The sequence below is a fragment of the Suncus etruscus genome, chromosome 18 (genome assembly GCF_024139225.1).
Source record: "Suncus etruscus isolate mSunEtr1 chromosome 18, mSunEtr1.pri.cur, whole genome shotgun sequence".
NCBI lineage: Eukaryota > Metazoa > Chordata > Mammalia > Eulipotyphla > Soricidae > Suncus > Suncus etruscus.
Genome location: NC_064865.1, coordinates 22,173,424 through 22,201,263, shown reverse-complemented (window position 1 = coordinate 22,201,263; position 27,840 = coordinate 22,173,424). Strand labels below are relative to the sequence as shown.

The following is a 27,840-nucleotide window of genomic DNA, read 5'->3' as shown; positions in this document are numbered from 1 at the left end:
CATGTTTAAATAGGGGTTGTTGAGAACACTCTAGGTCCCAGAGTATAGCGATGAAAAGGAAAGAAATTGAATAGAGGAGGAGAAACACAAATATGAAAAGATGGAGGACAGAGGCCAAGAAGTCTTAGCTGCATTGGTGGTGTCAAGAAATAACAGAACTAAATATCCAGGCAGAGTCAACAACAATGAAAGAATAAGATCCAAATTTTAACGACAAACATGTAAAATGGGTCTGTTATGCTATCAGGCTGGGGTTGGGGTTAGAAGGTGGCCTACCACCGTTCTGGTATTGAATTACTCCAAAGAGTGCTCTCAACATCCAGATGACTTAGCAACAACCTGCTTGTAGGGCAGGTCTCTCCGTATCTAATAGTGAGGTGAAACTAGAGGATGCTTCACATCAGCCTGACTTCGATGAAGGAAATGCACAGAATCCAGAATCTTTGAATACAGGAACCTGACACCACCAACAGCTAAATTGAAAAAAAGTTTCACCGGGACTATGGATAATGACTCAGGGGTTGGACAGACTGGTATGCCTGGATCCCAGAGTCGGTCTTATGCCAATAAACTTCTGGGGTGAGGCCTTCTTGTAATCAGGCCAAGGATCTTTTTTCCCATTTTCCCCATATTTTTCTGGGCCTATGCAAACAACAGCAATTGCCACTTTTATATCTTTACTACTGTATTTTTTTAAACACTTATCCTTTAGGGGAAAAAATCAGCTTACTGAACTTAAAAAAAAAATAACTGTAGTAGAATGCCTGTCTCAAATATATGCAGGGGATGGGAAGGAGGGGGAACATTGGGGGTGGGAATGTTGCACTGGTGAAGGGGGAGTGTTCTGTTTGTGACTGAAACCCAACTATAATCATGTTTGTAATCATGGTGCTTAAATTGAAAAAAAAAAAAAAAAGGAAGGTGGATGGACTCTGGGAACTTAGGTGGATGGAGGTCGACATTAGTGGTGGGATTGGTCCTGAAACATTATATGTTTCAAAGCCAGCTAATTAACTTTGTAAATCATAATGGTTTTAATTTAAAATTTTTTTTAATTTTGGCCACACCTGACAAAGCACAGGGATTACTCCTACCTCTGAGCTCAGGAATCCTCCTGGTGGGCTCAGGGACCATAGAGGTTGCTGAGGATCAAACCTGGGTTAGCTACATGAAGACAAATACCCTACTCATTGTACTGTTGTTCTGGCCCCCTGAATAATTTTTTTAAAAAATAAAAATAAAAACTTCTGTGCCTCAAAGGAAATAACCAGAATACAAGGACAGCCAATGAATTGGGAGAAATTATTTACCCACCGATCATCTGATAAATGATTAAAATCAAATATATATAAGGTACTGATAGAACTTTACGAAAAATACACCCCTTAAAAACTAGAAAGAGATGACCAAAATCTTCTTAAAAGAATTCAACTGGCCAAAAGTCATATGAAAAAATATTCTGCATCACTAATTATCAGAGAAATGCAAAGCAAAGCAATAGTTAAATATCAACTCATACCAAAGATTGGAAAGTATCAAAAAGAACAAGAATAAGCAATCTGACATGGATGTAGGGTCAAAGGTGAGAATGTCAACTAGTTCAGCCTTTCTGTAAAACAATATGGGTCTTACTTAAAATTTTAGAAATTGGCCTTCCACTTGAACCAGCAACTTCATTTTTTGGACACTATCCCAAAGGCCCCAAAACAAAATTGAGCAAATACACTTGTACCCTACACCTCTATGTTCTTTAGAGTGCTACCAAAATAGCCAAAATCTGGAAGCAACTCAAGTGTCCATGATGACAGGATAAAGAAAGCATGGCACATATACACAATGTTATATTACTCAGCGATAAAAATCTAAAGTCGTGAAATGTGCCACTACATGAAGGTACCTGAAGAGTATCACACTGAGTGAAGCTAGTAAGAGAGAGTGAGAGACTCACACAGTATGATCTCTCTCGTGTGCAGGATATAAACACACATAATGGCAGAATACAAAAACCAAAGGACAATGGAAACAAAGAACCTGAGAAGTGATATTCAGTAGGAAGCATGCCACACTTGAGGGGTTCGACAACAGGACATGGAGAGGACAACATCTATGGTGGAGGGAAGTGTTCAACCAGGAGAAAGAGATGGTGCTGAAAGGTGGAATATGTTGAGTATGAACCCCTGTCAGTGATAGTACAGTAAACAACCATGCAAATGGATATATGTGGGACCGGAGCAGTGACACAATAGTAGGGCATCTCTGCCTTGCATGCGCTAACCTAAAACAGAGCGCTGCTCGCTCCCCAGGCATCCCATATTGTCCCCAAAGCCAGAAGAGATTTCTGAGTGCATAGCCTGAGCGTCACCAGGTGTGGCCCAAAGACAAAAAGGCAAAAAAATGTATATATGTATGTATGTATGTATGTGTGTATGTATGAAATATATATATATACTTATTTTTAAAAGTCTCTTGTAGAAGTGGACTGGTTAAATGTGAGGCAAATGGAGGTGAACAAGGAACACTGGAGAAGGTAATTGGACATTGGTAAATGACTTTGGTGTTGAAACATTGTATGCCTGAAACCCAACCATGAATAACTTTGTCATTTCATGGTGACCAAATAAAAAATAATTTTAAGATGGTATCATCATTGTTATGTCTACCCTACCTTTTAAAGTCAATAGAATTTTTCAAAAGTATAGTAGTTTTGCTGCTTAAATAAGATATTATTTTTTTAAAGTATAATAGTTTCTAAAACATTGAAAATGTGTAGAAAAACAGAAAAATGTGGCTCCAGTTTTGTGCCACTATGATTAGAAATTCTTGTAATTAATCTATTGAAATTAACTAGCAACGCGGTCAGTTTTCAACTTCTTCACTTCCTCATTCCTCTGTGTTCTCTTTCCTCTCTTTGTGCACAGCTACTCTTTTTTTTAACCTAACAGTTATTTTATATATATATATATATATATATATATTTATTTATTTATTTATTTATTTATGGTTCTTGGGTCACACCCAGCAGCACTCAGGGATTACTCCTGGCTCTATGCTCAGAAATAGCTCCGAGCGAGCCTGGAGAGATAGCAGAGTGGTGTTTGCCTTGCAAGCAGCCAATCCAGGACCAAAGGTGATTGGTTTGAATCCAGGTGTCCCATATGGTCCCCCGTGCCTGCCAGGAGCTATTTCTGAGCAGAAAGCCAGGAGTAATCCCTGAGCACCGCCGGGTGTGGCCCAAAAACAAAAAAGAAAAGAAAAGAAAAGAAATAGCTCCTGGCAGGCTCAGGGATGCAATATGGGATGCCGGGATTTGAACCACAGTCCTTCTGCATGCAAGGCAAATGCTTTACCTCCATGCTATCTTTCCAGCCCCAGTTATTTTATTTTTTTTGTCAGTTAGCTGATTGTAGAGATAAAGATGCACAGTTACTCTTATTGAGATTTTTATTTCTACATTAATTCCTTCAGAAATACATCTTAGGGCCTCAGAAAAAATAATGCATATAATTCTATATTAAGTAGAGATCAATATGTTACCTTTTTCTTAGCTTCTTACTTCCAAGAGATATATTCCATAATCCCATGTCAATATCTGAGGTAGCTAGATAAAACACTATAGTATCTGTAAATTCACTTGAAATCCTGTAAACATTTTGGCAACATTGCGAAATTCTAAAATTGATATCCTTTATGTCATATCCCTAAGATTGTGGCTATTCTAGAACATTTCCCTAAAAATGCTTTTTATTCAACCTGTTTCCTATGTTGAAAATCCATTATGGCAGTCCTTGTGCTTCATAATTTATTGACATCAATTGGGTAATGGCTATTATTTCTTTTTTCAGCATCTGGGTCCTGGACACTCCATTCATAGAGTAAGTACAAATGAAATCACCTCCACACTATTAGGAGAATGCAAGTAGAGCTACATAATGTATCTTATCACATTACAGGCAAAGTTATGGACCAAACGACCTCTCACAAAATAACATGTGAGTAAACATCCATTGTGATGAGCAAAGTTGAAAATCCTATCACCTTTTACACACTATGCTTTGCGGACAGGTTCATCCAAGAATCCAAATAATCATTTGTCTCTAAACTATTCAATGTAGAAAAGCAATAGGAATTAGTTCTTAACCCCTGATTTTTTAAAATTTGCTTATACTTCAGGGGAGAACTATTTGAAACACTATATAAATTCAGTGAGAAATAATTTTAGCACAATTTTATCACAATTTACCATAACTTTAAATGCATATCAAATATCAAGTATTTTTCTTATTTTTTACATAAAAATAAGGATATTATATGTGTTGGCAGCTTGGGTTAGGAACATTGACTAATTTTGGGGGGAGGTCACACCCAGCAGCATTCAGGGGCTACTCCGGGCTTTACACTCAGAAATCGCCCCTGGCAGGCTTGGGGGACCATATGGGATGCCGGGGTTCGAACCACTGTCCTGCATGCAAGGCAAATGCCTTACCGCTGTGCTATCTCTCCGGCTCCACATTGACTAATTTTTTAAACATAATTTTTATTTTAATTGTAGTGGCTTACATATTGTTCACAGTAATATTCCAGGTACATCTTTACATTGAATCAGGGGAATTTCCACCACCAAATTGTCCTCCCACAACCGCTCCCATCCTGCCTTCCATATCCTACACTCTTCCCCCCAGGGGCTGATAGAATGCGTGGTCCCCTCTGTGTCTAGTTAATTACTTAGTGGGCTTATAACTGTTTGGTCTTGGTGCCTCCATTATTGCCCCCTTTGACTAATTTTTAAAAAATATTTTGAGTGGAACTAGATAGTATAGTCAGTAAGCACTTCCTTTGCTTGGCCAACTTAGGGTTGATATCTGGCACTATATTTAGTCCCCTGAGTCCCACCAGGAATGAATGATCTCTGAGCAGAGAGTCAGGAGTAACCCTTGAGCATCACTGAATGTAGCCCAATAACTCTCCACCCCCAACCATTTCAAAATATATTATAGGATCAAAGCCAACATATCTCTAGCAAACATATCTCGAGACTGGAATTTAATCTCAAATTTCAACTCATATTTCAGACCATATCAACACTTCAATCATTATCATAAAATTACATGAACAATATTTCAGACAGAAATTTTTATCAGAAGCTATAAAATAACAATATTGATAGTGACAAAATTGAAATACTATCATCTCCAAAACACACATTTAAAATGCACTATTCTAAGCAATCTTATTACTCACCAGTAAGTTATTTCAAAGACAAGCAAAGAGACTAGGTTGCAGTTTCCATAGCAATGACTTTATGTAGTTTAACTCTTCTGGTAATTCAACCAAATCCCCAAGAGAAAAAGAATATGATCAGCAAAAAGTTTGTGACCTATGACCACTGTCAGCAAATTGGTGAAGAGAAAATAGCTTAATTTCCTCTTGTACCAATCAAAATACCTTAATATTAAGTTACTCAATGAATCATGTCATTTTGGATTGTCACTCTGTACTTTATTTTTCTCTAATGGCACAATAGCTTAAAGGAATGAGAATCATGCTTTGCACACACATGACCCTGAATTCAATTTCTGATACCTAAAGGCTACCTGAGCACCATCATGTATGGTCCAGTTAACACAAGTATCATCAGGTTTGTACATCATATTAACCTGTGCCAAGGGGACAATTATCTTTAGCACAGATCCAATGGCCCTGAGTATGACAGAGGAAGCCCCTATCTAAATAGCTCAATAAAATAAATAAACCTACTTCCCTAGGTTTCTCCTTGAGATTTAAAAAAAAAAAAGCCATCAGTAGTCTGCCAGGTATGTACTTGCCTTCTCCCAGAATATATCACAGTGGCAAAAGTAAACTTTTTTCACGACTTCCAGGCTATTGGTACATTCTAAAGGAAAAATCAATCTATAGGATTATATCTTGGGGAAGAATTCAAATGGAATTTTGTGGCCAATATTGGTTTTGAGACTATCCTTATCCTAGGCTGTTATATATTCACAGGAAACTTTTTAGTTTTTAGTTCCTTATTTTCTATAATCCCACCAGTTCTACTCCTAGAAGCACTTCTTACAGACTATCTACTTCAAAATGCTTAAATTCTCTCTTCAGTATGATAAGCTTCATAAGAAAAAGTACTGTGATAAAAGCGTGCAATAAGAACACAATACCTCATGAAAATTATAGCTAAGTGAGTAAAGAATCCTAATGATAACCGTATAGTTTTTCCAAAGAGCTTGTTTTATTCTGAATTTGCCTCGAGGTTAAATTTTTATGCTGAACCTAAAATAATTTCCTTCATGATTGCATCACTGGCTTCCAATTTTGTATCTACTTTGTAATTCAAAAAATAAACAAAGGAGTTGAGCCCACACTACTACATAATAGTACCACACACGGTCCTACCCTGAACAATAGTCTTGATTTCCTATATCCTTCTATAATCGATTCATTATATCTTTCCGATTTCATTCAACTCTAACAGCAGGTTATTTTGCTGATGTATTTATTTCATTAACTCCCTCTAACATAAAATATTTTTCTTCCCTGGGTCCAGAAAGATAGAACAGTGGGTAGGTTATTTGCCTTGTACATACCTGACCTAGGTTTGATCCCAGCATCCCATTTGGTCCCAAAAGTAATCTAAGTGCAGAGCGAGGAGCAATCCCTGAACACCTCTGGGTGTGACCCAAAAACAATACAATATATATACATATTTTCTGCCCTAAATTACCAGTGTCCAATGAAAATTCAATTAGAAGTTAGGCAACTAACTGAAGCATATTAAGTAAGCAAGTAACAGAAATACATTAACATCTATAGAAGCAATCATAGGCAGTTTTTTTTTGGGGGGGGGGCACACCCGGTGGTGCTCAGGGGTTACTCCTGGCTCTCTGCTCAGAAATAGCTCCTGGCAGGCACAGGGGACCATATGGGACACCGGGATTCGAACCAACCACCTTTGGTCCTAGATCGGCTGCTTGCAAGGCAAACGCCACTGTGCTATCTCTCCGGGCCCCAATCATAGGCAGTTTTAATCTGGAAAATAGTTCCCAAACTTGGCATCCATAGTCAGATTTTGAAGGTCCCTAAGCAGTACGCAGTAGTATCAGGATTTACTTTCAGTAATATTAAGTCAAGCAGACTGAACAGCTCAATGTTGAAGCCCAAGAAGACAGAGCTGCAAACTATTAAATCATACCAGTAATGCTTAGGGCCCTCCAGTGCTACACCTTTAATGATGCCAGGCTTTGAACCTTGCCTGAGTGCATGCAAAGTATGAGTCTCTAACTGCTGAACTAGCTCCTCACATATTTAGGGATGCACTCCACCCAGTTTATGCCACATTCCTGTCTCTGTGCTCAGAGATCACTTTTGGAAGTGCTTGGAGGGACTATCACATGGTGTCAGAGATAGAACCAGGGTCATCTGAATAAAAGAAAAGGAAACTTCTGCACTATCTCTACAGCCTAGTATATAATTTTTATTTTATTAAAGCACCAAGTTATTTACCATTGGTTTTAGACATAGTGTTCTAGCACCAACCCACCCACACCACCATCCTAGCTTTGTTGAAATGTGGATTTCCTGTTTTCAGTGTTGTTGACTCCATAGCTATACCAGTTCTTTATAACACTAATGTGTTCTGGTTCTCTTGACCCTTGATACCCATCTATCTTTTCTCTTCATCTTCCCTTAGATTCTTTCCTTCTCTGCAACCAAGGGTGATCTAGCCATCCCCACCTTCAAACATTGCTTTCCTTCATCCAGTTCTTCTACATACTACAGATATCCTGAGATATCCTGTGGTATTTCCTTCTTCTCTAGTATATTTTTAAAATATTGTGTGCTCATACCTGTACTCACATGTGCACACACATAACTGGATTTGAAGTAGTAACTCTTCATCTAACTCTGAAACCTGTACCAGGTTAGTAGTTAGTAGGATACACTCCAAAATATGAAACTTTGAAAGAAACTTTGGGCTAGTGGAGAGAAGAGAGTAACTATCAGGTCGGTATAAATAGGTGTCCAGGGATTTATCCAATCATCTTTGTCTTACCAGCAAACCAAAACAATAAAAACCAGGCCCATCATTCTCACATTACCAACTGTCTTATTCAGATTACACTCATTTTACAACAGAATAAACAAAGCATAGACCATCAGAAAAGACTTATCATGGCAGAAGACTCATTTTTAAGTTAGGCTGAATAAAAGCTAATGAGCACAGTTTTCAGAAAGCTCATGTTATTAATTCTACACTCCATTAACTCTTTTCTTTGTTAAGACTATAATGGTTTTCAGCAATCTAAGTTTTCTTTTGTTTAAAAGGTCTATTACTGCCTTGCAAAAGCTTACAAATTGTCTTTCTACTTACTGCAAAGTCACCTTCAGAAGCCTACTAGCAAAAGGACTGAGCTTCTACTCTGACCCAAAGATAGTGCTTGCTCTAACTTGATTTAGAACAATTAGTGCAATGATAGGAATTTCAGTATAAAATTCTAACCTTACAAGCTCAAAGCCTTGGACATGGAGCTTTTCTTTAGATTTGGCACCAAAGTATTATTCTTTTCATCAATATCAATGCTCTAAGCATTTGGTTAGTGGATGACTAAATGCCCTTGAAACTAGTTTTTGAGTATAAATTCATCTATAGAACTCTCTTGGACTAGGTTCCACTTGATATACTTGGTTTAATTACTTAATGATGTTTCATGACCTTAAATATGCCTTCTTCCAATTTACATGAAGGTTCCATCTCACAGAGAAATACATTCTTAACTTAGAAGTGAGCAATGTCTTGGTTTACCTTTGTCTCTCGTCTTTGATCCAGGAGGCTTGTCGGGGACAGTGAGATGGTCTAAGTTGCTATTCAATGAAGAAGTGTCATCACTGGATAAAGAGTTCAAAAATCCACTTTCAGCGGTGACACGGCTGTTTTCTGGGGCCTGGTGACTATTTGCTTCTGAGGGTACAGGTGAATGAACCTGCACAGAAAACATCAGAGGTTGCCCGACAGCTTCAGCAGCAGAACTGTTGACAATAGCGATCCAGGATTGTCTTTCTTTGGGTAAATTAGAAGATGATGTGCTGGGTGTCGCCATTGCATTTTCCAAGGAAGAGGAGGAGCGTGATGTTTCACTAAGTTTGGGCGAGGATGAAGATGCTTTCTGTGCAACCTAGTTTTCAGAAATGAAAGAGCAACAACAATAAAAAAGGTATAAATAAACCATGATTATAAAAGCATTTTCTACTTTTTTATCATTTATTTAAGCACTGTGGTTACAGAAATGTTCAGGATTGGTTTCAGTCATGGTATGTACTCGGTACTTCATCAGTGCAACTTTCTCACCACCAACAAATCCCATTTCCAGTCCACTACCCACTCCCTGCCTGTCTCTGGAATAGACATTCTGCTTCTCTCTCACACATAATCTCTCTCTTTTTCTTTTCTGACATTATAGGTTGCACCATTTTCATTGGGGAGTGCCATGCATATAACTTAAAGGTACATGAAAAATGCTCCACATCACTAATCATTGGGAAAATGAAAATCAAAATAAAATGAGTTATCATCTGATGGCACAGAGACTGGCACACATCACAAAGAACAAGAACAACTAGTGCTGGTGTGGATGCAAGGAGAGAGGAACCCTCATTCACTGTTAGCGAGAATGCTGTCTAGTCCAGACTGTCTAGAAAACAATATCATTGTTCCTCAAAAAGTATTTGAGCTCCCATATTATCTAGCAATAAAACTTCTAGGGATATATCCTATGAGCACAAAAACACAATACAAAAATGCCCTCTGCATTTCTATGTTTATTGCAGCACTATTTACAATATCCAGGATCTGTAACCAATCCAGGGACCCAACAACAGATGAGTGGCTAAAAAACTGGGGTACATCTACACAATGGAATACTATGCAGTCATTAGGGGAAATAAGGTCATGAAATTTGCTTATACATGGTTGAGCATGGAGATTATTATTCTGAGTGAAATGAGGTAGAGGGAGAGGCATAGACAACTATAGTCTCAGTCATTTGTGAAATATAAGAAAAATAAGAGACAATATGGTAATAATATCCAGAGACATTAGAGAGAGGGTCTGGGAGGACCAACCCATGATATAAAATTTTTACCAAAGTAAAATTTGCCACAAGAGTTATGAGTGCAGTTAGAGATCTAATTGTACTGAAAACTATCATGACAATAATAGTTGGAACTGATCACTCTGGACAAGAACTGGGAGCTGAAATGTTGCTGAAAATAATATGCATTCTCTACTTTTCAATGAAAGTGTTTACACTGGTGTATCCAAACAATCTTTTATCAATGATAAAAGATTCGAAATGAATAAAAATTACTGATATAGTTACACCTGAGTGATACTCATTATGTCATTTTCTACTATCAGTTGTGTAACATAACCTTACTTTCTTAGGATAGGAAAATAAGAATTTTCCCCATTCTTCAATCCATAAATTTCAAAGGTATCATCAAGTAATTCTTTAAGAGACTGGAGGATACTTTCAACAATCAGTTAATCAATCAATAAACTAGATATGCATGACTATTATCTAGGTGAGTCAAATGTCTTAAGAAAAGTCATAAAGAGAAAGAAAATTTAAAGTTGGAGACAAAAAGCAAAATCTATTACCTGAGTGGAGAGAGAAATAAGGGTCAAACATTTATATTTAAACAAATTTCTTTTATAAGTCCCTCAGCATATGACCAATATCAGCTCATAACTACAACATATAAAAATACAGACAGAAGTGAGAATACTGGTGTTGGAATTAAAAAAAAAATTGCTGTGCCTATGCAAACAACAACTACTGCCACAAACACACATTTTTCAGTGTATCTCTTATCTTTAAAAAAAAAAGAGCATTCTAAACCTTCTGCTAATTTATTAATGACTTTGTTGGTGATATAACAATTTTCATGAATATAACTGCTGCTAATGAACTCTCCTCTTTTTCCAATTCCTTTTATTTTAGACTTTCTAATTGCTTTCTACTTTTTAATAACTTTGCTTTCTGTCATCCTGAAACAAATGTTTTATGATCAGTTATGTCAATTATGTGATACATTTTCTTTAAATAAATAAATTTATTAAAATAAAAAATTTAAAACTAAAAAAAGAGAAACCATCATCATTATTGTAATGACAATAAAACATTGCAGATGTGTTCACTCCTCAATAATTAACTAAATTAAATTTTAGCAAAGTAGATAAGAATATAGTTTTCTTTATAAACTGATTTGCTTATTTTTATTGATTGAGGCTCTAATTTACAATACTGTGATCAGTGTTTTCTCATGCATGTAATTCCAAAACTATGCTCATCACCAGTTCACCCATCTTCGTTCTTCAAGAACTCCAATGCTCTTCCATTCAATACACCCAACCACCAACTCTATTTTGTGGGTTAATTCTTCTTTGACCTTTGTGTACCATTAGGTTCAATATAGGAGTGAAATTATTTTGTATCTATTCCTTTTTTTCTGACTTCACTTAGCATTTTTAACTTATTTATTTATTTACTTATTTTTGGGTTTGGGGCCACACCCGTTGATGCTCAGGGGTTACTCCTGGCTCTGCACTCAGAAATCGTTCCTGGCTCAGAGGACCAGATGGGATGCCAGGAATCAAACCCAGGTCCGCCATGAGTCAGCAGCATGCAAGGCAAACGCCCTACCACTGTGCTATCATTTCAACCCCTTCCTGCCCCACCACCCTGCCTCTAGAATAGGCACTGTTGCCATCCACAATTTCCTAGTGTTCCCTTCCCTAACTAATCCCCCACCAGCAATTCAATCTCAGGTTCTTTACTGAAAAGTAGTTCTCTAGCTCTTTATTTCTATTCCCTTTATGACTTTGTTATTTCCTTATGAAGTATCTATGAGTATGAGAGAGATAATTCTGTGTCTATCACTCTTTCTCTTCCTCTAACTTCTAATTTCACTAAACATAATATTATCCAGAGCCATTGACATAGCAAATTGCATGTCTTTACTTTTTCTTACTGCCAAGCAGTTTTCCATTGCATATATGTACTATAATTTTTTTAATCAGTAATCTGTTCTTGAGCATTTGAGTTGTTCCCAGATTTTAACTACTGTGAATAGTGCTATTATTTATAATAAATAAAAATTGACAATGTCTTTTCTGGAGACTTAAGTTATATTCCAAGGAGTGGGATTGTTGAGTCCTATGAAATGTCAATTACTAGTTTTTTGATTAATGATCATATTGACTTCCAAAAAGACTGAATCAGTTGATATTTCTACCTCAAAATTTCCTATATAGTAGTTACAGGTGATTAATCCTGATCCCATGATCCCAGGGTCTGATGGTGCATTCACAATATGAGTTCATAACTGCTTCTGAGATAATCCATTGTAGTTTAACAATGGAATGGAATGCAACTTTATTTGTGTTTAAACACTTGAGATTTTTATTTCTAAATTATAAAATTAAAGGAATTTTAAATATCTTCATTCTAATAAACAGACTATCTATTTTTCAAATTAATATTGTTTTTCTAATTTCCTTTCTTTTTCTATAGGTTCTTTTTATAGTACAGCTTTAACTGCTATGCTATCTCTCTGGACAATAGTGTAGAATATTAAGACTGCTAATTCTCTAAATTCTTTTTATTTAAGTTGCTTGAAAAAAAAGTTTGCAAAGAAAAAATAATTTAAAATGACCATTCAAAGACTAAAATTAGAAAGAAATGGCTCAATATCAAATGATTAAGGAACATTAGTCAATATATATAAATAGAAAACACAAAAGTAACAAGACAAAACATAATAAAATTAAATAGGCTTTTCTTTCCATGTAATGGCTACACCTACGTACAAAAACAGACCCGTCAATTATAATCAGGCCCTTAAAAATTGTGAATTTTATATTAATATCAGGTGCTATTTTCTACTCTAAAACAATAAAAAAGTATTATTCCTCGAGGTCTTATCTACTAGGGATTAAGAACCCATGTATTTTATAATACAGGGTGCCTCCCACCCTGAAAATGTTCCATGTGGACCCAACTTAGACTCCATGTGATCAGAGAACAACTGCTTGATCCTGAGCCCTAGAGCCCAGACATAGAACGGACACAATTCCCTGCAACAGAACCAGGAACCAAACTACCTCTGGGACCCAAAAACCACAAAAAAAGAAAAAAAAAAAAAGAAAAAAAAAAAAAGAAATTCCTAACACCCTTCTATCACCTACTTGTGCCAGTTTTATATGACATCTTGACAAAGAGGAACCGGTAACAGCTTGGTCTAAGAGCAGGCTATCCTATCTAATCACATAATGGTAAGAGGAAATCAGAAGACATGTCATTCTTTGATCTGTGCAAAAACAAAGATCGCTAAATACAGAAGACAGACTTTGACAACCATGACTGGGCAGAACTTATCCTGGGACCAATAAGAAAGACCCTAGTCTAGGCTTCGGCCTAGGATTTGTACAATAACCAACATATCTAATTTCAGAGGTCTGACTTTGACAACTGTGACTGAGCAGAACTTCTGGAAACATAATGACTCTATCTTAAGCTTCATCTTAGTAACTGTGCAAAAACCAAGACCACCAATAAAAGAAGACTGATTACAACAGTGGTGGAACAGAACTACTAGAACCATAAAGAAAGGTGCTATCCTAGGCTTCATCCTATGACTTGCTACCAAGATCTCTAGTTAGAGGCCTGAATCATCAGCCAAACTGAGCAGAAAGTTTCCTGGCACCATAAAATGTTCTTGGGGTGTGAAAAGACGTGTGCACTGAGCCTGTAATTATTCCCATGAAAATATGCTTCAAGGGCAGAGAAACCCTGTATCTTTTAGGCCAAGGGAATTCCCTTTCTAATTTCCCCAATATTTACTGTGCCTATGCAAAAACAAACAAATAAAAACAAAAAATAAAACCCTTGCCACACCAGCCCTCCTTTCTTTTATCTTTCTTTTGTTCTCATGGTTATTTTGTGGTTGTTGTATTTGTTGCTGTGGTGCTGTTTTGTAGTTGCTGGTTTTGGTTTTTTGTTTGATTTTTTTTGTTTGGTTTATTTTGTTGTTGTTGGTGGTGGTGGTGGTGGTAGGATTTTTTGGGGGGTGGGTTTTTTTGGTACATTTTTCTTCTTCTTTTTTTCTTCTCTTCTTTTTATTTTTTTATTTTTTTTTTTGGTTTTTTTTTTCTCTTTATTTGGATATCTTGATTACATAAATGATTGTGATAAGGTTTCAGTCCTATAAAGATCACCCCTCTTCACCAGTGCAACATTCCCGCCACCAAAGTCCCAAATCTCCCTCCATCCCACCCCACCCCCACCTGTACTCCAGACAGGCTTTCCAGTTCCCTCATTCATTCACTTGATTATGGTAGTTCTCAGTGTAGTTATTTCTATAACTGTGCTCACCACTCTTGTGGTGAGCTTCATGGAGTGAGCTGGTGTTCCAGCTCTCCTCTAATTGTCTCTGAGGATTGTTACAAAAATGACTTTTATTTTTCTTAAGACCCATAGATGAGTGAGACTATTCTGCGTCTCTCTCTCTCCCTCTGACTTATTTCACTGAGCATGATAGATTCCATGTACATCCATGTATAGGAAAATTTCATGACTTCATCTCTCCTGACGGCTGCATAATATTCCATTGTGTATATGTACCACAATTTCTTTAGCCATTCATCTGTTGAAGGGCATCTTGGTTGTTTCCAGAGCCTGGCTATTGTGAATAGTGCTGCAATAAATATAGGTGTGAGGAAGGGGTTTTTGTATTGTATTCTTGTGCTCCTAGGGTATATCCCTAGGAGTGGAATAGCTGGGTCGAATGGGAGCTCAATTTCCAGTTTTTGAAGAAGGACTCCTCTTAGTTTTGTGTGTATATGTGTGTGGTTGTTGTTTATTTTTTGTTGTTGTTGTCTTTATTTTAAAATAGAACCACATAACTTGCATCATCTTGTTCTACCTCAAATTGAGGGGAAAGAATAGATGGTAACAAAACCAAACAGTTGTATGAACATTGAGTAGAAATAAAAAAGGATCAGACTTAAACACCAACCCCAAAGTCAATGACGACCGAATTGCTACCCAATCTTCAACAAGCTATACACAAGGGGATCAATTATACTAGTAGTCCAGGGAACAAAGGAAGGAGATACTGGGAACAGGGCTCAAGGGAGGACAATATTGGTGTTGGGAATACCTCTGATTCAGTGTCACTCTGTACCTTAAATATAACCTTAAATATAAAGATTGATAATTCACATGGGTCACAATAAAAATTATTAAAAAATAATGTTTCTGAAACTCACTGATCTTTTAATAATAAGATAATAATAATAAGATAATAGGATACTAACTCCTTAACTCCAAGTCATAGAATACAGATGACTTTAGTGACACTGCCTTATCTTTAATTCCTATCCTCCTGTCCCAATTATTTTCTTCTACCTACTCAACACATTCTATCCTCAAACAATGGCTATAGTATTTCCAAAACAAACTATATTAGATATCACATTATTTTCTGCTTGAAAATTCTCTAATTACTGTCCATTACATGTGAAAAAGTAGACAGCCTATTTTTTATTAGAATGTGCTAATAACCCTCTATGACACTCTGCAGAGACACCAATCGAAGCAGATCTCCAGGTATACTGGTATTTGGGCTGACAGCACCGGTTGGATAAGTGTAAGCACCCTCCTCCCACCTTCTTGTACTTCCAGAAAGCTTGGATGCCATAAACACTCTATAAAAGCTGCTGTACCAGCAAGACTACTTGGAATTCTTGAACTTTGCAGGCACATTGAAGACATGCTGAACCTCCAAATTTTAATATTGTCATTCCCATGGGAACACACTACTTTAGATAACAGCTTATATCTAAAGCCACCTAATATTTAGAAACAAAATAATTTAACAGAATGACCATCTAGCAACAATGACCTCATTGAGAGGTACAATGATTTTCTAATTTTCTTGTTACTTTCTTTTCTTTCTTCTTTCTTTCTTTCTCTTTCTTTTTCTTTCTTTTCTTTCTTTCTTTCTTCTTTCTTTTCTTTCTTCTTTCTTTTTTTCTTTCTTTCTTTCTTTCTTTCTTTCTTTCTTTCTTCTTTCTTTCTTTCCTCTTTCTTCTTTTTTCTTTCTTTCTTCTTCTTCTTTCTTTCTTTCTTTCTTTCTTTCTTTCTTATTTCTTTCTTTCTTTCTTTCTTTCCTTTTCTTTTCTTTTTTAAATAATTTTGCTCTCACTTACCTGAAAACAAATGTATTATGATCAACTGTGCAAGACATGGTCTTTAAATAAAGTAAGTTATATTTTAAAAAGAATTATTCTACAATTTTGGGGCCAGAGAGATAGCATGGAGGTAAGGCAAAAATTATTCTACGATTTTAACTCCTCAGCAAGAGCTATTGTAGTTCCCTTCGGGGAATGCCAAAGAAAGCATGAAAGAGGTCCTAAAATACCATGTCTATGTTTGACTGACACAGAATAAACTGAGAAGTGGACTGATAAAATAGGAAGTAAATATGTGAATGCTGGTTTGATAAGTACTAAAATCAGGTAAATGTCCAATCACTAAGTTTATGATAATTTTTGCATCTTGCAGAAAAGGACTTATCTTAACCTCATATTCTTATAGATAGTTACATGTCTTATATACAATCTCATTTGTTTTAGTTTATGTCATGCTTATATTGGAAGATCAAGTACACTTTAAGTAACTTTGCAAGCTTCATATACTAAGATTGTTGGTGAATGAGTTATTGTGTCAGGGGTTGCTTCTTTGATTTGTGTTAGATAATTAATTTTTTTGTAATTTGGATGTAAAAAGATCTATACTTCTGAAAAGCATCAAGCCATGAGAACTATCCTGTTAAAATGCATGATATACTAGTAGCTGGAGTTATAAATATTTATCTTCTAAGTTTCATCATATCCATGCAATTTATTCAGTGGCCTACTTTCCAACCCTATTAAAATCCAGTCATTGCATATCTCAACCATTAGTCTCTTTGCATCTTAGCTCATCTCTCCTGACCTCTGCTAAAAAGCAACCTGCCCAATTCTTTCAAACTGGAAATTTATCACATCACCCCTCTGCTCATAATGTTCATACTACCTTAATAATTCAAAATACCAAAGACCCTAGCTGCTTCTTATCACAAGGCCACTACGAGAATTCACTATAACTAACTATTTTCATCTTGGTTCACTCGGTTACAGCCATGCTGACCTCCTGAAATTACCATCTAGGCACCATTAAGATTTAAACTCAAATTATTGCTTTAGCTTGGAAAGTTATTATTCACTGATACCACTTAGCTGATATCATCTTTGAAAGCTTTTGCCTAGATCTCAGTTCTCACTACAGCCTGTCCTGGCAGCACTATTTGTTCTGACTACCAAAAATTAAAACTTTTCATAATCATGGTCTCCCTCAAAAATTCTTCTCTGCTTCCATGGACAGAGTATTTATTTAAGATTTTTATTGCTATAAGGATAAGGAAGTAAACCAGGCATCCAAAGACAGATGAGTGGATAATGAAGTGTGGTATGCATATGTAATGGAACACTACACAGCCATAAAAAAGTGATATAAACAGGCAATTTGTTGAAACGTGGATGCGACGTGGGAGATCTCACCCTAAGTGAGATGGGCAAGGACAAATACCAGATGGTCTCACTAAATCTGTAAATTATAGAATAACATAAAAAGAGACCAGAAGGTATCAAACATGTATAAACCCTTGACTCCTGACTATAGAAACAAAAATGCCAAGGAGGAAAAGAAATGAAATGAAGGACAAGAAGATTATCTGGCAGTAACAAAGAGGCAAGAATCAGGGACTTTGAAACCCAACTATGGTGTAAACATGAGATAACTGTGAATATCTAAACCACTAGGCCCAACACAATTGTCAGCATGGGACTCAAACTACAATAATAAAATCTAAAAATGTTCCTGTATGAGACGAAACATGGGCCATTAGTGGAGGAACAACAAATACTTGTGGTGGGATTAAAGTTGTAAATCTGCATAGCTAAAATTATTTGGCAATAACTTTTTTATTAAATTTATTTAAAGAAAATGCATCACATAGTTGACATAACTGATCGTAATATATATGCTTCAAGATGTTTGGCAATAACTTTTTAAATCAGAGTACCTAAGAGAAAAAAAGTAATATTGGATCTTCCAGTGCAAGTCTCACTCAATTAATACTTTGGCTTTGGGAAGGAATTAATTTATAATAATTAATTAATATTAAGTTATATTTTCACATTTTGTTTCCCAAATATTTCGATGAGCTGTTTTTAACAAATATTTATTAGGTAACAAAAAAGCATTGGAACAGGACCATGGAGAAATAATGATGGGTTAAATGTACAACTGATTTGGGTTTAATCCCCAGTACCACATGATCCTCCAAGAATTTTTGGTGTAACCCTGAAGTTTCCCATGGTTCTAATGGCTCCTAATACTGAAAGGTCTAAACATTACTATTGTTTGGGGAACTTCAAGAATTTCTACACAGGGAAATCTGCAGTGTTTCTGAGTTTTATTTTTTCCATAAGCCTGTGATCCCTCACTTCTTTTTAATTTATCTATGAAAAAATTGATATTCATTTCATTATCTCTTCTCTGAGGCATTCTCAAGTATCAGGAATATGACCAAAACTTCTCCACTGATGAAGATCAGAGGTATCTATTGTTTTCTACAATTCAACATATAAGAAGCAAAAGTCAAAATAAGCTATTGATAAAGTCAAAGTTTTATGCTTTGTTCAATGCCCTTAGAATAATATATATTTAATTTAATGTAATTGATGGTCTAAGAACTTTTAGAAAATGTTCTTGTTACAAGAAAAAAATCTAACCCCATCAAAAATGGGGAGAAGAAATGAACAGACACTTTGTCAAAGAAGAAATACAAATGGCCAAAAGACACATGAAAAAAAATGCTCTACATCAAAATTATCAGGGAGATACAAAGCAAAACAACTATGAGTTTGTTTTGATGATGAGACTGGCTCACATCAAAAAGAGCAAAAACAATGCTGGTGGGGATATGGAGAGAAAGGAACTCTTATTCACTGCTAGTGGGAATGTTGTCTAGTCCAGCCTTTATGGAAAACAATATGGAGATTCCTCAAAAAACTGGAAATTGAGCTCCCATTTGATTCAGCTATACCACTTCTAGGGATATACCCTAGGAACATAGAAATACAATTCATAAATTTCTTCCTTACACCTATATTCATTGCAGTGCTATTTACAATAACCAGACTCTGGAAACAACTAAAATGCCCTTCAATGGATAAATGACTAAAGAAAATGTGGTACATATACACAATAGAATATTATGCAGCTGTCAGGAGAGATGAAATCATAAAATTTTCCTATACATGGATGTACATGGGATCTCTTATGCTGAGTGAAATAATTCAGAGGGAGAGATAGACACAGAATAGTCTCACTCATCTATGGGTTTTTAAAAAATTAATGACATTATTGTAATAAGGCCAGAGACATTAGAGTTTAAGGGCCAGAAAGACTGGTTCACAATATGAAGCTCACCACAAAGAGTGGTGAATGCTGTTAGGGAAATAACTACACTAACAACTAGCATGACCATGTTAATGAGTGAGAGAAGTAGAATGCCTGTCTTGAATACAGGCAGGGATGGGGGAGGTAAGAGGAGGCACTGGTAGTGGGAAGGTTGCACTAGTGAAGGGGGGGTGTTCTCTTCATGACTGAAACCCAACTACAATCATGCTTATAATTATGGTGCTTAAATAAAAATTTATTAAAAAAGAAAAGAAAAGAAAGAAAATGTTCCTAAATATTTGTAATTCATTATTTTAAAATTAAGGTTTATTAACCAAAATGTTTTTGAAAAACTGCAGAATTTCATATAATTCATTTTTGGATAATCTATATTCTATTGTATAATGAGTTAAACAACAATTTATTCACATTCTAGGTAAATAAAAAGTTATCATGATTTATTCCATCTAGTTGAGTAAATAATTTAAATGTTATTTCAGTAAAGTGTCTCGCAAGTCTGTTTTTTCCAAAACAAGAGGAAACAAAAACAAAGTCTGCAGGAAAATATGTGAGCAGGAGAAACATATTTTGCTTCCAAGGAAATCTTATCTTATTTGACATTTATATATTTCAAATATTTCCCCAAAAATTAGCCTAATGACTGTCCAAAAATAGCTAAACTTAGAACCTCGAAGAAATAATATTTTATTTATGACTGAAAAAATTCTAAATAATTCTTCTACTTTGAAGAACTAACTTTAATTTAGTAGCCTCAGAAACATTCCATCATTTATAAGGTTTGAAGCAATCAAGGCCTGATAATCACCAAGGCTGAAGCTATGGTGAACAGGATTTTTACCCTCACTCAAAATGGCAAAATGTAGTATGTGTTTAATATATTATTGTTAAAATTATATGCTTTTGTGTGTTTGTATGTTTTGGCAGGTCACTACGTGGTGTGGCTCTCTGACTCTCACAGTTTAAAATTTTGGCTCTTTGTGTTGAACTTGTTCGCCACCCCTGTATTAGTCATTCAACAAAGACAATTAGGTTGTTTTGCTTTAAAAAGCAGATGTCAAAGTGCTAGAGAGATAGCACAGAAGGTCAGGCATTTGCATTACATGCAGTTGGCTCAGGTTCAATCCCCAGCACCATCAGGAGTGATTCCTGAGCAGAACTAGGCATAATCCTTAAACAGCATCAGGTGTGGCCCCCAAAACAATAAATAAATCAATAAATTAAATTATTTAAAAAGTTAAAACTGTAGAGGTTTGAGGTCAGAGCGGTGGTGCAGCAGTAGAGCATTTGCCTTGCACACAGCTGACCTAGGACAGATCTCAGTTCGATCTAGGGCGTCCCATATGGTCCCCCAAGCCAGGGGTAATTTCTAAAGCATATAGCCAGGAGTAACCCCTGAGCATCACCTGTAAAGGCCTAACAATGCTCTTAATAATCTGTAATATTTGTTTGCTACTATATAATGGGAAATGTTAGCACCTGAAAACTAAACTAAATCATACAGGGAAAGGCACTATGAGAGGAGTGGGAATTTCTGGGAGAAAAGGGAAGATAACCTAAGTAAGTGTGTGATATTGGTTAAAATTGGATAGGAAGACAAAGGCACAGAAAAAAGCATAGCCATGAACATATACATACTCAGAGAGTAAGAATTTATAAATATATACTTCTCTATGAAGTTAGTAGATAATATGTTGCCCCTACTCAATACTAGAGTTATGATTTTTATGTACAATAAAGGGTAATCAACCAAAAAATGTATTTCAACATACCTGTGAAATTTCTTTAAATCTGCAGAAATCCCAAAATTTGAATCATATAGAGTAACTAAAAGCCTTTCCTAATTTAAAAACTAACATCAAAAGAGAAGAAACACTATGTAATGAAAAAAGATTAAAAAAGATATATGCATTAATTCTCACTAAAAAATCTAAATATTTCCATATTCAAAGTTAATTGTATTTATAACATGCTTAATTTGAACCAATTATCTATTAGAGAGATTTTCATAACATTTTCCTTCAACAAATGCTTATTTATATTTTGAACATTAGCCAAATAAATTAGACAAGAGACCATAATTTCACATTAAAAATATAAAAATAATGGTTGCCATTATTTACATTATATAACTATTAAGCTTGACTTAATGATAGTTTTTAGTAAATAAGCTTTATTTATTATATGGAAGTACACATCAGATAAAGCTTCATCATACAAAATGAAATGTTCTTTGAAGCCAAAGCCATAGTTGAGAAGGTAGGGAGCTTGTCTTGCATGTGCTGACCTGGCATCAATCCAGAGCCGCCCATATGGTCCCCTAAATACCACCAGGAGTATTACTCAGGAGTAATTCCTGAGTGCAGAGGCAAGAATAACCTGTGAGCATTGCCAGGTGTGGCCCCAAAACAAAAACAAAACAAAGTGTTCTAGCTGAAGAGAGGTAGTAACTGAAAGAAATTTCATCACCTATCAGATTCCACAGTTTTCTGGATTCTTGAATGAGTGACATTGCAACATAATGAGAAAAAATATGGTCTAATAAACTAAGCACACTAAGATTTCCATTTGAGATATTTATTAATTATCTGACCCAGCCTTTGTACCCCTCAGGACCTTTGTTTCCTATCTATGAAAGTAGAATAGCAGTGCCTGCTTCATCAAGAAACATTCAAAAAACGTTCAACAAGACGTTTTAAATCCAAAACAAATGCTCTAATCACAATGAAAGAAATAAATCTGATATACTGAAATCAAGAAAACTTATGCACTTACAAAAAAGAAACCATAAAATATTTTTTCAAAAAAATTAAATTTCTGGAGTGGGAAATGAGATTTTCCCCTGTCAACAAACAAAGGAGTAATACATAGAATAACTAAAATATCGTATAAAAACATGGTAAAAATGCAGTTAAAATAGACAAAAGAGATAGTTGCATTTACTTAATGAAACAGAAATGGCCTGTACACTGGAAAACATCATTGTGCTCAGTAGTAATCAGTGAAAAACAGTCTTAAATATAACAGTTCTCAGGATTTTAGGTGATTTAATGGCTATATACACTTATACAAGTTCTGGCACTTAGTTGGTATAAAAATAAATAATCCACTCTCTCAAAAACCCTTTGAGACCTCTTTGGAACCATCACTATCTAATCAATGAGCATTCAAATCACTATCTAGTCAATGAGCATTCAAATATAAAGCAACTCTCTAGCACTTTAACATACATTAAGAACTTAAACAATACTTTGGAAACTTCCAATGCTTAAAGTCAAACTAGGTCTTATCTTGAGTCTTATGCTTTATATATATTTGTTCATCTTCTGCTTTGATTTTATATCATCCTAATGCATGCTCTTAGGTACTTTCCATTCTTTCTGAGTACTATTAGGGTGTACACACATTATAAAACGCGTCTTTAGTGACAATGGCTCACTACTTAGAATCTTTTAGCTTTTTTCTAATAAATCTCTTGAATGGGGTACATCTGTGGATTGCACACAAATACTCTTGTGTTTGTCAAACTAGTGAGTAATTGGAAAAAGCTCAACACCAGCACACTGAGGACTGGATTCCCCTTGATAATTTCTTGAATTTAGTGTGTTCTCAGATTCTATCAGCTGAGATCCTCTCTATGTAGTTGAATGGAATGTTGTCCATGCATTTGTTCCAGGACCCAGGACCCTAATCACAGAAATACATACCAACGGAGACAGAGTATCTGAAGAGTTTGGAGGAGGTGTTGTCTCCCCTGCTATTTCAGGATCTTCCTGTTCACTCTCGCTGTAACATTCTACAACGAAAGCAAAAATCTTTTCAACTTTCAGCAGCAGCACTTATTCCATAACTCCTGAGCAGAGGTTTTTAATCCATCTGGCCACTTCCATTCTAATCCAATTCAGAAAACAGCTTATTTAGTGAGCAACTTGTGCAAGGGGAAATTACAGGGGGAAACTTCTGCCCTCGAATGGCCAATGTGCAGAAAAAGATTGACCAAAATGATCATAAACATTTTTTTCAAAAGAAGTATAAATCATATAATAATAAAAGAGAATGACAACCATAATAATGTAATATTATAATTTTGATTATCTAAGGATAAGAAAACCCGAGTTGGGAACACAGTGTGAAGAAAGTACCCAGCCAAGAGTATAGGTTGAACCAAATATCCCGAGATCTCCATGGGTTATGATGAAAAGTAGAAAAAGCTGAAAGATTATTTGAAGCACTTTATATATCAATGCTTTTACATTGTTCTTTTCCTTTATAATCTATAAAGTTACCTAAATATACAATGGCATTTAGTTTATGGAAAGGGTTTTAAGATGTTAGTTAGAACACTGATTTCACAGTATCATATTGTACTTCTTTTGTTCTTTTAAGCCTAGTTATTCTCTTTTCTATTTCTAAATTTAATATTTTGTGATATGTTCACCTAAAGTTTTAAATTGGAATAATACATTCCAATTTTTAAAATGTATATAGTTGAAACATTTTAAAAACAATGTTAGTTCTGGTGGCCTAGTACCTGAAGCTTCCTCTTCCTGTTAATAAAGAATATTATTAAAAATATATATTCTTGAGGCCTGTGCTATAGCACAGTGATAGGGTCTTTGCCTTGCACATGGCTGACCAGGAGGGACCGGGGTTCGATCCCCATTTTTCCATATCAAGAGCAATTTCTGAGCAAAGAGCCAGGAGTAACCCCTGAGCGTCAGTGGGTGTGGCCCAAAAAACAAACAAACAAAAAAAGATATATTCTTGTATCCTTGAGCCCTGGAAGTTTTTGGCCATATAGCCTGTGTCAAAAAAATAAATAAAAAATTTTGTGTCCCAATCTGACCTTCAGGCTCATAATATATTCATAGAGAAATCATGTCAGCACATACCTGGTGGAAATATGAAAATGTCAGAGAGGAAATAGAGGGGTGGACATTGTTCATCTATTCTAGATCATGACAAGGTAGTGTCTATGAGTAAGACCCCAGTAAGTGGGGCAATATAACATTTTCTTTGCCTATTGCTCGAGATGTCAGTGGAGTTACAGCTGCTAATGTGTGGGTGAAGTGTGAAAAGCATTCATAGCCAGGATGGGAAGCTCTATTCCATGTTGGTGAGACTGTGTGAATGTCTGTCTCTACATATTTTCAGATAATTTTAAATGTCAAAGTATGTTTTTTTGGGAAGACTATACATAGAATTTGACATTGTTTTCTTATTACATTTCATCATACACAAAATATTCTTGCTAAAGTTTCAGAAATTTAAAATCAAGCATACCTTCATCCTTTGTAGTGGATTCCTTGTGGATTACAGCTAATCCGAGTTTGTTTAACCACCTAAAATTCAGATAGAAAATAAAAATTTGACCAAAGGAAGTTTAACAACCCCCTAAATATTCACTTTGTTGCAAACCCTGAAATAAGAGGTGTTTCAGACTTTGTAATAAAGTTAAATCATAATTCTATAATCAATCAAACATTTTCAAAAGCAGCAAAAATATAGTTGGAGTACTGTGAGCAGGATGCTAGTACCTGGTTGACCTGGATTCCATCCTCAGGCCCCATAAAGGTGCCCCAAGTCCTACCAAGAGTGATCCTTGAGCTAGAGCAAACACTGAGATTTTCAGGATGTGGTACAGAAACAAATCAAAATTAAGAGGGAAGTCTCACTTTGCATGGGATCAACCCCAGTTCTGTATATAGCCCCCTTATACTGCCAGGAGTCAAACCCTGAGCCAGGAGTACTGTATTTTCCAGCGTATAAGACAAGTTTTTGAAAAAAAAAAAAAAAAAAGTCAACCGAAAATCGGGGATCATCTTATACGCCGAGTATATCCCAAAAAATGTTTCAATATGCCGCTAAACTCAGTCAATCCAAGCAGGCTTTTTATGCATGCAAATTAGACAATGTTCTGGACCCAAATCTACACTGTAAAAAGTCTGCTCAGATTGGCTAGTGTCAGAGAAGAAGGTTATTACAGTATAACCTTTGAACATTTGCTTGTTGTGATTGCCTCACTGTGGTACATGAGCACAGGAACACATGCAGCACATGCAGCACAGGAACGTTCTGTCTGATACAGCGAATATAGGCCTAAATCTATGTTTTAACTGCAAAATTAGGGGGTCGTCTTATATACCCAGTCGTCTTATACGCCGGCAGATATGGTATATCCTGAACATCATCAGACGTGTCCTTTTTCCCAAAAAAGATAAAACAGAAATATGTCTGTTTTATATATTCCTAAATATATAACATTATACTTCAAGATAAAATATAATCTCCCTCTCAGTAACAGTATAAGTGACTAATTCCCCACTCTTTTCCAATTTTCTGCAAGTTTAAAGATACTTTTTATTATCCATATTAAATTATTTTTTATAAACCAGAACATTTTGTAGTGGCTTAAGTTATCTAATATCTATAAAAGCAAATTCATGATCTTATATTTCATTTTAAATTTGCATTTATTCTAAACTTATGATGCTTTATGAAGTATTCAACATGCTACGTTTCCACTATCTCAGAAATATCTCACATTCCCAAATTTACAATTGCCAATTAATTCAGAATCTTATTCATCTCTCAAAATGATATGTTCTAGCTGTGTTCAGTAATTTGTAGACATTATTATATAACAAATTTAATGTTGAAATAAAGCAATTTTACTAAGAACAAAGGTAAGTCCAGTCTCTTTCAAAAAGTTCCCATAAGTATTATGTTAAGCAATAACTATCTAATTTTTCCTTAAAACTGAGTTACAACAGGATCCAGATCACGCCACAGAAAATCAAAAATGCTTTTCAAGAACCAACAGAATAATAAGTAAAATGAAAACAGGAAATCATAAAAGCATACATTAATAAATACTTATTTTTAAGTGCATATTCAGATATGGGAAATATTTTTACCACTAAATTAAAAAAAATTATCACTAAATTCAAAAATTTGAAAGGATATATTCTTATCCTCTGTTGGGTTGAACTTGAAAATATATAAAACCAGGTTTTTGTTTTGTTTTGCTTTCTTTTTTTCATCACACCCGGTGATGCTCAGGTGTCACTCCTGGCTATGTGTTCAGAAATCGCTCCTGGCTTGGGGGACCATATGGGATGCTAGGAATGGAACCAGACTAAACATTTGTTACTCCTGGCTCTGTACTCAGAAATTGCTCCTGGCATGAGGGACCATATGGGATGTTGGGAATCAAACCCAGGTCTGTCCTGGGTCAGCAGCATGCAAGACAAAAGACCAACTGCTGCGCCATCTCTCCAGTCCCTATAAAACCAGTTAAGTGGACAATTTGATGATACTAACCAATTTTGAATATCCATCCCCTTTACCCAGCATCTCTAATTATAATTAAAAATCCTGCAAATCTTCACCTTTACATATAAAATTAATTGTGCAAAAATATTAATTCAATGTGGCCTATATCCAAAAAAGTCACATTGATACAATATAGTTATATCTATTAATAGTGAGATAGAGAAATACTACATAATCATATATAGTATTACAATGATGCTAATCAAGAGAATGAAATGGGGCTTATCATGAATGGAAAATCAAATTGTTGAGTATACAAAGAAATCATGAACAATTTGTTTAGTCTGGTTGAATATAAACTAACCTGTTTATGAAAACTGAAAGTAAAACAGAATAATTTTTCAGTCAAAACAAAAATGTTTTGAACTGATAATACTCAAAAGAAAAAAATTATTTCTAAGCTCAGGGAAAACTAGAATTACAAAGAAATAAAATGTAAATAATAAAGAAAACATACCACTTAGTTTCTCACCTAAAACACATTTTAATGTGAAGCTTGATTGTTTAGAATTTGGCTGTTTTCTTGAGTACCTCCTTTACTTACCAACTTAAAAATAAAATTGAACACCAAGAAAACTTTGTGACTAGAGAGATGGGATTACAAAAAGACTTATATTTACATAAAAGCAGATGACAGCTGTTTCCTGGGTCTTTGTTGTATATTAAATTGAAGTACGTCTGTGTGTTGGAGGAGTGCAATGTTAAGAAATTGATGTACAAAACAAGCACATTCTTCCCACAAACACTGTCTGAGAAAAGCAGCTACTCCAGTCTTGTTTAGAAAGCAACTCTCTCATTATTCTTAATGCTTAGCCCTGAGCTTTTAAATTGAGGGTCCCCACAGAACACGAGGCATTTCTATTAAACTTAATTGCCCTTCCCTTCATAGTCCCTGAGAAATATCCCCACC

At 35.4% G+C, this 27,840-nt stretch overlaps 1 protein-coding gene across 1 annotated transcript in view; it reads right to left on the bottom strand.

The window, feature by feature from the left end:
* Positions 1-27,840, bottom strand: part of IPCEF1 (interaction protein for cytohesin exchange factors 1) — a 110,821-nt gene that overhangs the window by 21,676 nt on the left and 61,305 nt on the right. Inside the window, exons 7-9 of the mRNA XM_049764744.1 lie at positions 24,879-24,937; positions 23,303-23,391; positions 8,813-9,182 (exon numbers count right to left, since the gene is read on the bottom strand). Of these exons, the coding sequence (XP_049620701.1) occupies positions 8,813-9,182; positions 23,303-23,391; positions 24,879-24,937 (518 nt within the window). The remainder of the gene's footprint in view (positions 1-8,812; positions 9,183-23,302; positions 23,392-24,878; positions 24,938-27,840) is intronic.